Below are 13,257 nucleotides of genomic sequence, written 5' to 3'. Positions count from 1 at the left end.
ACACCACAAAGTCTATACAACCACAATATGGTGCCATAATACTATTTTTGGATGTACAAGGTTAATATTGATTTCCAGTATGAGAAGACTTCTTGGCAAAACTATAATATTGGTGCCTCTAGTTTTGTTAGTCTGTTAAGACCTTCCTATTTCTAATGACATTGGTCAATGCATTTGTTACTAGCTGTTTAGGGACTTGATCCTCTTGAACTACTTAATTCAGCATTGTAATGCAAAGGTCAATCATCCATCACAAATATACTTCAAGTCCCCAATGTGATTGGTGGTGAAGCTCAAGATTTTTACAAAAAAGAGACAGAGACAGAGAGAGACAATAACAGAGACAGACACGGGAGGGAGGGAGGGAGGAAGGGAGGGAAAGAAGGAAGGAACGAAAAGGAGGAAAGGAAGGAAGGAAGGAACATCTCTCTCATGGCACTGCAAATTAGAGGGCAACTCTGGATCTGTGGACCACATGCCCTGATCAGAACTCACAACTGTTCTGAATAGAGTCTTACCCAATTCATTTCCTTGTAAGTTCTCTCATTCATTAGGTAGTGATCAACTCCTCTGTTCCAGACCCTTAGGGGGCAATTCCCTACCTGTGTCCAAAACATTCAAGTCCAATGGGCCCACAATAGAGGGGAAATGATAAATCAGTACTTCATGGTAAACTTAGTTCAGTCGGCAGAGGTCCGACGAACACTAGCAGCGCAATGACTTGGTCAATGAAGAATGGGATCGGGGTTTTTGGACATTCAAGCTCTTTGTGCTTTAAGATAGTGATAATTTTGTTGTGCGTTGCTTCAAAACAAAACAAAACAAACAAACAAACAAAAAAAAACCAGCTGGGGCCAGCTGATAATTATAGCCAGTAAAGATCCTCAAACCAGCAAAAGCAAACATTTCAGAGCTGTACCGCTAATTTCCACCCCCACCCAAAATGAAAACAAAGGTAGAAGAGACCCTGTTAAGAAACATTCATTTCCCAAGTGCAGATACAGTAAGAGCATTGGTTATAAATAGGCTCCACCTACCTAGGATATATCACTGCTCAGCCTGACCATAAGAGTGTAAACAAAGTATTGGCCCGAAGCCTGAAGGGTCTTGAGAATAGGTACCCAGCCCTAGTAAGAAATGAGGAGACCAGGGTGACTAACCCCAAGACAGCCTTGTACAGATAGTAACTTTTTTTTAGGGTGGGGAAGACAAATATACCAGGGCTTACTGTTACTCTACACCCGAAGGTTTACATATTTTTTTCACCCGTAGTAAATACAGCAGTGCTTTAAGGTGTGGTAAATAACTTCTACACAAATGCAAAATCATGATATAGTTCAATATTTTTAAAATTTAGCAATGCTTTTTCCCCCTAGGCATTTTGCTTTAACTATGAATGAAACAAAATACATGCAGTGTTGGTAAACTGCCTTTGGGGCAGTAATCCAGTAAATGAAACTGCAAAGGACATGCAGGGGATAGAAGGGGTGCTTCTATTGTCATCTTTAAAAATTGTAAGAAAAACCAGCCCTAGCAACGAAAAGGAACAAAAACGTTCAGCTTTGGAAATTTGATACTGAAGTGAATACTTGGGGCCCTGTGGTATGCTATCCAGCAGTGTTTTTTACAGAAAGTTTGTTGCCAGATGTGGAACTTCAGGCCCCAACTCTAAAGGCACCTTAGCCACTTCACCCACACCCCTTGCTGACTGTTCCTTCCCTAAGACTGGAAAAAAGGCAGCATGCAGCATTTCATCCACATTTCCCAAGAAAGTCCTGACAGAACTAGAAAAACAGGTTCTACCGAGATACCTTCTTACAGCATTGTATCAATATCACCTCTGAGTAAATGGAGAGTTGGGCCTAACTTCTTAAGCTCTAAGTAAGCTTTACCTCTTGCAGGAGCAGTTGAGGCAAATTTACTTTCTACATAGGAAAGAGAGGGGGAGGCCAATTTCTAGGGACAAGAAAATCTGCCAACACATTAAAAGACAGGCATTGTGGTATTGGGAAGAGCACTGAATGGCAAATTGGGAAGCCTGGGTTCTGGTTCTGCTGCTCTCTCTTGCCATGGGCCTGGGCAAGTTGCTGAAGCTCCCTTTTCACAATCTCAAACTAAAAAGGACCCTGCATCAGGTGAGCCTCTCATAATCCCTTTTCTGGCCTGCCACTTTTTTCATATACCTCACCCCAATTTGGGTAATACTCTGCCATCAACATGAATCTTATTTTCAAGTGAGATCCTAACTGAATCTTGATTCACTCTCTACACCACAGGAGTCACTAATGAGTACTGACTTCACTTGAAACATTCCGACACAGTGCCCCCTTACCTTGGGGGACTTTGGAGAAAGATGTTGCTGAGGTTGTCACTCTCTCCAGAATAGCGCCTTAAGGCACTTGGGATCAAGCTCCAGCTACCAACTAGAGATGCTACTTAAAGCATAGTGCTGAGGGTTACCCTGACTTCACTCTATCCCCGGGTCATTCAGCACCCCCCAATTTCCCCCTGCAGCTGAGGCCAGCATCTGACACTTCAAAACAAAAGCAGCAGGCAGGCTCCTAGAAGTCAAGTTCATCACGCAATGCTGCTTGGCTGGAATCAGCAGAGCAACTGAAGCCCTGGAGCATGAAATCTCACTCCCCACACTGTCTTTTTGGGCTTTCAGTGTCACATGATGAAATTTCACCTCGACCCTGCTAACTCTCCTTGACCACTCACAGCCTCCAGTTCTACAAACTGACAGTGCCCTGAAGGATTTGTTACGGAATTGACTGCTTTTCTATTGCAAGTGCCCTTGTATTCTTACCCTTCTGAGACTGAGCAAAAAAAAAAAAAAAAAAGTATAACATGCTGAAAGTTTTGCTATAACCTTCGGTCATTTTCATTTCTTCTCCACCAATTCCCCACTCCACCTTTTTTTCCTAGTGAGCAGCTGGAAGCTCCCAATCTCTTACTAACACTGTGAACACTTCTTTCTAGGCCTCTTTTGTTTTCCCCACCTCCCATTTCTGATGCACCTTTAAGGTGAGGCATGCAGAATTGGCTGGCACTGAAGCTATCTTGGATCAACTCATCAAGAGAAAACATCTGACTGCTAAGGACAATATTCTGCTAATTTCTATACCAGCTTAAATACAGTTGGGAAATCAGAATGAAAGGGAAGAACATACAAAACTAGTCAGTGCACACATTCCTGTCCTTCACCATCATGAGTACTCCCCCTTACTGACTCTCTGGGTATTTGGGGAGCCAGAAAACTTAGCATTAGCTCAGAAAACAAGTACAGGAAGAATGCTGTGTATGAGAACCCTGAAAGGCTGTAGTCAGGCTTTTTAAAGAGTTTTTAAAATCATGATGCGCTTATGCTTGGATTATGTGGACCAGTCTGGAGACCTCAACATGTGCACCCAACACATTAACACTACAGGAAAAGCACAGGATTGGGGGGAGAAGCACAATTCCTAACGACTTACCATACTGACTATAAGGGAAATCGGGCTGGGCCGCTGGGGGTTTGCTCATGTCCTGAGCTGCCTGAGATGGTGGTGGTGGGAAAGCTAGCGGTGCTGCCCCTGGAGTGGCAGGTGGAGGAGGCACTCCTGGAGGGGCAAATTGATCAGGTGGAGGTGGTGGAGGTCCATAGCCAAAACCTGAAAAGAAAAAGAAAAAGAAAAGAAAATAGAAGATATATAATTGACAGACAAGTAACAAAAGATAGGCAGTTCTGATTTCTCAGGTCGTCAAAATGATCTTCTGAGGCAATGACAGAATACAAAGAATAGAAGACTTGGAGCCAGGAAATCTGGGTTCCAATCTTGGCTCTATCATGTCCTGTCTCTGAACCTCAGTTTCCTTACCTGTAAAAGGGGGATGATGATAACAATTGTATTACATACCTCTCAGGATTGTCAGGAAAGCCCTTTGTAAACAGTAAAGTGCTACTATCATCTTGGTTAGATTTCCATATGCAAAATATGTTTGCTCTTAAGCCTACTAAAGGTTTAAAGGAAAAGCCCATTAGTCTCCAGCTGCCTTTAAAGTGAGCGAGATGCTGCTGGGATTTAGAGGGTGAGCTTCAGAAAAAAGCAAGAACAATTTTTGACAACTTGACTGACACCCAGGGTAAGACTCAAGAGTACTCAATCAGTCTTGACTGAGTGATGGTAAATTGTTGCTTTTTCTTTCTCAAAATACAAACATCTTAGTCCTCCTCCAAATGACGAGCCCAGGCTGTTCCCCAGATCCAACATTTCAGTTACCGAAGAGTTCACATCTCCCAACCTGAAATTCAAGGTGTCTAAATGGCACTAGATATACTGGTTTTCTGAAGAGGTGGATTATATCACATCATTCTTGAAACACAAAGCCTTAATTATATCATGAAAAACAACTACAATAATCACCTATTTTTTCTAGACCTCATTTTATTTACCTACAAATACTTTTTTTTCTGCCCCTACTTATACATCCCTCAAAAGACTTCATTAAAGACTACAACAAAGGCCTTGCAATTTCCTTGTAAGGATGTCCAATCCACTGCTGTAGCCTGAAACCCTCTCTGCCTCACTCAATAGCCTCTGAGGGCTAATCACCTAGATCACTATTCAGACACCAGATACCATCTGCCACCTGGCCTACAGATGAAGCCCCTACCAGCTGGGTCCTGCGGGGCCTGTGACTCCACTGATACAGCCTTCAAAAATAAGTAACTTGGTGGCACTACCACAAAGTACCTTCAGCTTTAGGGAAGGACTGGGAAAAAAAACAACACCAAATTTCCCCTCAAACTTCTGTTAAGACCTGAAATTATAACAATTAGCAGGAAAAAAAAAAATGAAAGAAACAAAAGGAAGGAAAAAAAGAGAAATTACTCAAAGAGCAGTTGCTTTAACTGAACTCATTGATGGATTGATGTCAGTCACAAGGTAGAACGTAATTTCCACACTAAGAACTCTACCAGGTCAGTCTTCTATCAGTCAATAGCTGTACTAAAATTTCTTTTTTGCACATTTATAAGCTGGTTCTAAGTTGAAAATTCAAACTATAAGGTATAATCATTTCAAAATAAAATAGTTTTAATCAGTACCTTGTTATTATTTCAGGGCACTCAATTAAGCAAATATGAATTCTGCCAAATTACAATGATCTAAGAATTAAATTAAGATTGCTCTCTAGAATTTTCAGGTGAAAACTGGGAAAAACAACATGGATACAAATTCTATACGGTCCCCTTGTTCTTGTTCAAAGGGAGTGCTAAGTGTCAGTACAGAAAACATTAGAAAAAAAAATCAAGGCATTAAAGAAAAAAAAAAATGTCTGCTTAAAAGAGACCAAAATTTTCCATTGTCTACCCGGATAATAATTCTTATTGAGGAAGCGGTGGGGGGAAAGAAAAGTAAAACAAATTCTTCACACTTAAAAACTTCAATGTTCTGCAAAACTACTGACAGCTGGATAGCAATGCTAGTGATATGAGTTCTTATTCCATATGGCTTACTGTAATAACCTAAACAAGTCTTTCTGCTTCTGCTTTCCCTCAATCTACTATGTGTCTCATATTGGTAGAATCGTCTTTTAAATAAACAAATAAATAACATGATCAGATCACTCTTTTTAGGAGCTCTCAACTTGAGAAAATTCTAATTCTTTTTTCTTTAGCATCCAAAGCCCTCCAGAATTCAAGGATAACCTTTTCCCCCCAGTTTTATCTTCCTTCCAAGAACCCCTATTCCAGTTAAATTAGGCCATTCTCTTGCTTAATACGAAGCATGCCTCTATACTTTCACCACCACTTGTGCTATATATCGCAAATGCTCTCCCCCCTCCCCCCCCCATTGCTTGCTGCAGTTCCACTTCATATTAAAAATCTATTTCCCCGTATCTTAATAAATATCTTAATAACCTATAATACTACTCTGTCCCTCTGATGCTAATTACCTTATGTTGCATGTTATTTTTATCAGTATTGGTAAATTACTCCTTAACTTGGATTTTAAGATCTTTCAAGGACCATATCTTATCTGGATTTCATTTAAAGACGTAGCTCACGACATAACAGATCTATCAAAGTATATAATCAGTATTATGAAAGGCTTGAATCCAAATTATTTCCCCATATGATCCCAAGGAAGACTTACTGAACTGAGGAGGGGTACCATACCCCTGTGGAAAGCCTTGGGGAGGGGGAAACCCTCCTGGAGGCGTGGATACAATGTATGAGGTAAAAGGAGGAGGTGGAGGTGGAGCTCCCCTTCCTGCAGGAGGCGGCCCATAACCACCTGGAAAAACAAAGAAATAGAATTTAAGGGAGGGGAGGAGAAAGAAAAGAATATACTCATCTTCAAACTAAAAAAATCTACCTTATTTGACCTTTTTAGTTAGAGAAAGGGACAGGATCCTGGATTCTAGTCCCAGATCTTATTAACAAGCATGTGTGACAAACCCACCTATCTTGGTTTATCTTTTCATTGCCCTTCTGTAAAATGACCCACTTCTTCAAGGCACCCAGCCAGCTCAAAGGATAGTGGGATTAGACTGACTGAGTTGGGAAGACCTCAGCCCTAACCAAGGCTTTGTTACTGGCCTACTAGGTAGTCTAAGACCCCAAAAGAACCCTCCTTGGATCTCACCCTATAATAACAACAACACAGTGTTTTGCTCTTTTCTTATGTAGTTATTGTACTGGCCATATTAGTACTTTATCCCCACTGTAAATTACATGAAAGTTTTAGCTTGAATCACCTACAATTAAAATATCCATATTTACTGATTTTCAAAGATAGTCTCATATTTCACAACAAAGTGCTCTTTTCTAAAACAATACTGTGCATTAATGAAACATGATGGTGTGTTATTCTCCTGAAAATGACATGAAGTTCTTATGTCCCACAATGTGCTTTTGACTGTCCTATGTACTAAATGCTTGTTGATGATCAGCTGTTTGTGAAAACAACATCTTTCCAACTAACCTGGAATGCCATAAAGCAGTTTTCACATTATAATTTGAAGATAACTTCTGCCTTACTATTACTTCTGCCAATCTAGATAGAATATGCATAATTCCCAGCTAATTCTGTAACCCCTTTGTCTATTTAAAAAAAAAAAAAAAAGGCTACTTACCAATAGCCTGCCCTGCTGGCACCCACATTCCTAAAACAATGAAACAAAGAAAGAAATGATCGATATTCCCCAGTCACGAAGTCAATCATTCAAGCAGCAAATTGTCATTTAGAAAATGAATCAAATTTAAATTCCATCTAATTGCCAAGATAAGTATCTAAACTAAAATCAGGGATTTGAGGAATATTAAAACCACAAGGAAGTTCTACTGTATCCTATAATATTTAGGAGTTTGTTTTGGTTTTTGTTTTTTAAAGATCAATCCCTTTTCTAGCATAAAACTTTGTGCAGCTTGAACAACAGGAATAAGAAACTGTTTTTCTTCTCAGTTCTAGAAAGAAATGGATCCAGTGTCTACTTGGATCTAACAAGAATGCTCTCAGATAACTCAAAGCAATGACCAGATATTTGTTATCCACAGATAGATGGAGTCATCTTAAGTTTGGCAGGATAGACAGGAGGATTTAGCAGATAAAAGTGCTAGATAAAGCCTGAGAGAACTTAGGATCAAGTTCTGGTTCTACTAATCACTAGTCCTATTTGACCAAGACTAAACCACCTGACTTTCCTGAGCAGTAATTTCCTCATATATAAAATGAGGCTAGTAAATGTACCCCTTTCCTTATTGCCTTATAAAGGCAGAAGTTTGAAACTCTACAAAATATTATTTATACAATAAATTTAAGCAAATATTTATTCCAGAAATGTACTGAAAGCATGAATGCCATGCTCCCTGATTGTGTTTAACATATTATAAAAACATCAGTCACAGTTGTGTCTGCAGAGTTAACAATGGAGGGGAAAAAGGGAATTAACTGGTCCCTTTGAGCATGATCTAAGACATCATAACTTAGAAGTGTTGGTTAACACTCCATCTCCACCTCTTTCTCAGTGGGAAATTTATCTTGCAGAAACATGTGTCCCCTTTACCTGGCAAAAACAACTGCAAAGATTAAGTCCATATTTTATAAAATGTTAACTACTTAGGAGAATTACTCAAAACAAAGATTAACTCTTCCTTATAATGCTTGAAAAACAGAGATGACTTAAACCTAATGGGGACCTTCTGAAGAGTAAGGGCCACTTCCTCCAGTGATATCTAGTGACCATCTTGCTATCTGACCAGGGCAGGAAAAAAGTCAGGAAGGGAGTTTTCACATCAGGGCTCTCAGCTGTCCCTTCTTCTTACCCTAAGCAATATACCCCATCTAACTGTAGACTTCTTTCTTGGCAGGTAACACCAGGACCTGACCAAAGCTGTAGATGAACAGATTGAGTTTTAAAGATTACCCTAGTGCAATGCTTCGGATCAAATTGACCATTCAGATCTGAGGAAATTTCTAAAGAATTTTTAAAAACCTAAAAGCAAAGTTTCTAAGAATGATGTTTGCATTTCAGATTTGGACTAAGATTATTTCTATTGTATTTAAAAATAGCAATAATTCACTGAAGAATTCAAATGAGGAAGCAGGGAAGTGGGGGTGAGGTAACTATATTGTAAACTCCTGCTTTTAAATCTGCCTATCAAGTTGTAATAGCAAGTATACCTCATGATGCCTGGTGAAAACCCAGAGCTCTAGATTAGTGGGACCCAACTCATGAAAGGGGAAATGAATGGAAATGGGGGCACAAACACTGCATTGCAATTTTTTTCTTTCAGGCAGTGGGCTACTCAAATTTGATACCTCTTACAATAACTAAATCGCCCCTAACTACTTGTGTACCTTGACGGAAGTTAGATGAGGATGACAGTACCTTGTGGGCCATATCCCTGTTGCCAAGTAGGAGGGGGCTGACCTGCCCAACCATTGGCAGCATTTGGCATGAGCCTACTTCCCCACTGGCTGGCACCCGGCTGTCCTGGGACTTGGCTTTTGCTATCTCGAGGTTCTGCACGTTTTACCTCCACCTAAACAAACAGAATACCAATTTAAGAAAGATGCTGTGTGTTAATACACCCCCCTTCCCGTTATATACACCCTTAGTTACACTTACAACTACACTTAGCACCTTATGACTTAAATCTAAATACTTAATTATAAAACTTATTTAGGCCAGTAGATTGTTTTGTTTTGTAATTTTTTTTAATGTTTCTCAGGTACAATAGATGCAATTGTAAGACACAGCAAGTCCTACATATGAATATAAGTATTTAGAGCTAAGAGAATCCTTAAATCTTATTTCCGATATAGTAAAAGGTCATTGGCTTTCCTACTTTAAAACAGCAGTATCCTCTTTCAATAATCTCTCACATATTTTAATATGCTCAGAAATCTTAAGTAATTATGGTCTTTTAAAAAACCATCCGATAATATTCACTTTTAGATAAATCATCTTAGTGAGCAGGTCACCTTCTCACTTGGAAGAGAGCTTTTTTCTGAATGAGGGTACTAATGCTTTAAACCATTAATGATACTGGTTGTTGCATTTCGAAGCTAAGCTAAGCTTAAAAAGCCCACCCAGTCTGCCTGTAATTTTAGCTCTGCTCATACCTGAGAAACACAAGTCTGGTTTTGTTTGGTTTGTTTATATTTTGTTTTGTTTTTAAACTTAGGTTTTAATTTTGTTTAAATGTCTAATGGAAGATAAAGACTTACCTTCCCCAGGCTAAGGCTTAAAGAATCTCAATTAACTCAAAATTATGTCAGAGGGAATGGATGTGATAAGAGAATCAATCTTACATTACATCTAACAAAAAAGTAAACAGACATGCAAATAAATGGACAGTGGAATCAGTAAGCAAAATCTTCATACTGTGTTAGGTCAGTAGCCCAGACCCCGATTTTTTGGAATGCTTTCTAAGCCACAACACTTTATTGTCAATAATAAAACTGAGTGGCTTGGGACAGCTGGGGAGAAAGGAACTTGACCTACTTCTGCTAAGCTGTACATCCAAAATCAAGCCCTTTCTTCAAAACAATAACTTCCCCCCATCAAAACCTTACCCTCCCAATCCAATTTTTTTATTCAATGAAGCTCTCTGCATTCATGTCGGAATTTTTTTTTATTCTATGATAAATTTTAATGGGGGTCTGTAAAAGGAAACAAATCTGAACTGTCGATGAGGGTTTTGCAATAGTGCAGCAAGCATTTTGTATTCAGAATTCTGTCTGCTTTGCTTTACAGGTCTAGCACAGGAACAGAGGTTTAGTACTCCCCGCCTTTCTGCTGATGCCCCAAGGACATTATACATGATGGTAACAAAATCTCTGTGAGCTGAAAGGATCTGCTATATAGCAGAATCAAGGGACTTTTTCAAAGAACTCAAATTAATGAGTCTTCATATACTTTTCCTTAGGGGAATCTGGTTCCTGCTTACAAAGCAAAGTAGTTCTTGTAATTTAAAATTTTTTACCCTTAACGATGGAATATATAGATGCAGAGTCACCCCAGCAATACATTTTTAATCATCAAATGGGACTTCGGGCATTTTAAAAGCTTAATATAGCCACTATATAACCAACTGTTATGGGAAGGTAAGCATCCCACTTCTATAAATAAGTTTGATTTTGACCTATGTGTAATTTGAATTGCTTCAGACTTCCAGCCCAAGAGCCAGACTCCTTAAGCAATAGACATTTACCCCTTTTCAGATACCTATACCTAACTTACATGTTGGGTGAAGTAACTTCAAAGTGTTATTCCAATCAGGTTTGGTATGAAACTTTCTCAAAAATCACTGTTTAATATCAGTAGAAGAGCCCACTGGAATCCTACTAGTAGACACTAGCTAATCTATTAATTCAGCAAAACACATTTTGCTCCATATATAAAGAGTACACTTTTTTCAAATTATAAATGTTCAATACCATGTCACAGTACCTTAAAATATTGAACGCAGACTCCTTTGAACTTGTGTTCATAATTGTCATGCATCCTTGCAATCTGTATGCTAATTTTAAACTTAAAAGCTTCAATGAATATCAGTACAAGATATATTTTTTCCTGTTTTAGGTAGGTTCAAATAGACTTCATTAAAACTTTGACAAATTCTAAACCACCTATATATAAAAATAATCACACATACACTGAACTGTATAGAAAAATTTTAAATTTTAACACCATCTTTTTTTTTTTTTTTTTGGAGGGGGGAGACTAATGGATTGATGACATTTACTCTACCACCATCAAGATATTTTAACCATCAGCCAAAGAAATGTCTTTGAGACTAAAGACAGAATAATGTTCTGCATTCAAATTGGGTTCAAAAAACAAAGAAAACATTTCATGGCTTTGGGTTATAACCAGATGAAAATAGGAAAATATTTGGTATTATTACTGAAATGGACTATATCCTAATGTACTAATAGGGATTTTTTTTAAAAAAGGTGAACCAAACTAAACACAAATTCAGATCCTATGTTATTTGGTACTAAAGAAATGCATGTCCCAGTTATTCATTTTAGAGCTCCTTTTGTAGAAATCATAAGGATCCAAGTAAAATGAAGATTTGGGTACTGATTTTGCATAGATGTTCAAATAGGCTCATCTATAGATGATGTTCAGTGTTCAAGTGGAACAGAGTAATCAAGGGGGCTGGGGCTGGGGCTGGGGGTGGGCAGGCCTTCAACTTCCTATTACTATCTTCACATAATGGCAACACAGTATGAAGATATAACAACCAGAGGTCACTTAACTGCATTGTGGTTAAATACTATAATAAAGTCTGTGGGTTTGTACCGAAGTATCACAGTAAGTGACCCAATTTAAAAAAACCAATCCTTCATGATGTTTCATTATTTGCTTTCCTTTTAAATTTTAACTTGGGATTCTTAAAGGCTCATTTCTACTCACTTATCAGGTCAAGTGCTAAACAATTTGAATATGAAATCCACATCTGAAGGAGTGGTATCTTAAACCGAACCTTAGACAACACAGAGAGTTCACTGGAAGCCAGACTGAAAACACAGACTCAGACTAAACACCTTTCCCTCCTGCTGAAATTTCCCACTCTCATTTTTTTGTTTTAAGCATTCCACATCCAAAAGCAATTCTCAAAGAATGGTGCCACTTAGCCAAAGGAACACTTCTTAGGGCAAGTTGTGCCAAAACTTTCTGAAGACCTTATGTCAAATGGAATAGCATCTCTTGACCTGGTTTTTGTCAAATGATCTATTATACTCAAGTTCCCTAATTTTTCCCTTCCTGTGAGAAAACCATCAACTACATACTTATTTACCAGTGAAATCCCCAGTTGCCCAAGACTTGGTTTGGTCTTAAGGTAAAATAAAACTACAACTACACACTTTTTTGCCCATGATGTCGTGAAAATGCATGTTGACAGCCTGGTCCACTGATTGTTCGTCCTCGAAAGTAATAAATCCAAAACCTAGCCAACGACGAAGAGTGAATCAAGGTAGCAGGGTGTTGTGACACAAAACAGGATGATGAACAGTATTAGGGGCGGACCAAGGGATCAAACAAGGGTTTCAGATAAGCCAGGTATGTTCACAAATTTCAGAAAATGTAGCAGCCACCTGGAAAAGTAGCAAGGGTAAGGTGGCTCCAAGAAACTAAGATTCTCAGCTTACCACATGCATTTACAAAACAAAACATACATGTATTGGGTTCAGATATTTGGCTTAATACCAAAAGGTTTGACATAGCTGGGAAACAGGCTAAGTTGGGAAAAACTGTTTATAGAACAAGGCAACTCTTTTTTTTTCCTAAGCTATCATGATTAGTTAAAATCTTAGAGGAAATCTACAATTTGTCATAGGAACTAATTTAAAAACAAAAAGCAAAACCCTACAAACCAATTGCAATGAAAATTAACCAATCCAAATTAAAATAGGAGAAAAATATCCTTTTAAGAGTCAACAGCCAAAACATCTAGGAATACTTGGATCATGAAGTGATCAAAACTTGATGGTCTTTTTCTGTAAACCTAAGGCTTCAACTTATTTCTTTACTGAATGTATCCAATAATACCTTAGGAAGGGTTGTTTTTTTCTGGGGGGGCCAAAAAGATCCCTGGATCTTGAGCCAGAAGAACCCTGACCTAAAAAAATATCCTTGCCCCTTATATTACAGATGAGGGACCTACTCAAGGTTACTAAAGAAGTTAAATGGCAGAGCTATTTCTATCTTCTGGCTCCAAAGCCAGTTTTCCTTCCACTATAGCCAGTGCCTTCC

The 13,257-nt window shown here is 38.6% G+C and overlaps 1 protein-coding gene across 7 annotated transcripts in view; it reads right to left on the bottom strand.

Annotated features, from left to right (window-relative positions):
* The window catches only part of DAZAP1 (DAZ associated protein 1), a 41,118-nt gene that overhangs the window by 2,522 nt on the left and 25,339 nt on the right, over positions 1-13,257 (bottom strand). For 4 of the 7 annotated variants that reach the window (XM_051972190.1, XM_051972191.1, XM_051972188.1 and 1 more), the window contains exons 7-11: positions 12,369-12,451; positions 8,878-9,031; positions 7,123-7,152; positions 6,141-6,281; positions 3,477-3,653 (exon numbers count right to left, since the gene is read on the bottom strand). In XM_051972190.1, coding sequence (XP_051828150.1) covers positions 3,477-3,653; positions 6,141-6,281; positions 7,123-7,152; positions 8,878-9,031; positions 12,369-12,451 — 585 coding nt within the window. Of the gene's footprint in view, positions 1-1,037; positions 1,128-3,476; positions 3,654-6,140; positions 6,282-7,122; positions 7,153-8,877; positions 9,032-12,368; positions 12,452-13,257 lie in introns of all 7 variants that reach the window. The other 3 variants (XM_051972192.1, XM_051972193.1, XM_051972194.1) reach the window with 2 other exon arrangements.

The sequence above is a fragment of the Antechinus flavipes genome, chromosome 1, assembly GCF_016432865.1.
Source record: "Antechinus flavipes isolate AdamAnt ecotype Samford, QLD, Australia chromosome 1, AdamAnt_v2, whole genome shotgun sequence".
Classification (NCBI taxonomy): domain Eukaryota; kingdom Metazoa; phylum Chordata; class Mammalia; order Dasyuromorphia; family Dasyuridae; genus Antechinus; species Antechinus flavipes.
The sequence above is the reverse complement of the archived record's forward strand: the minus strand, read 5'-3'. Positions and strand labels throughout refer to the sequence as shown.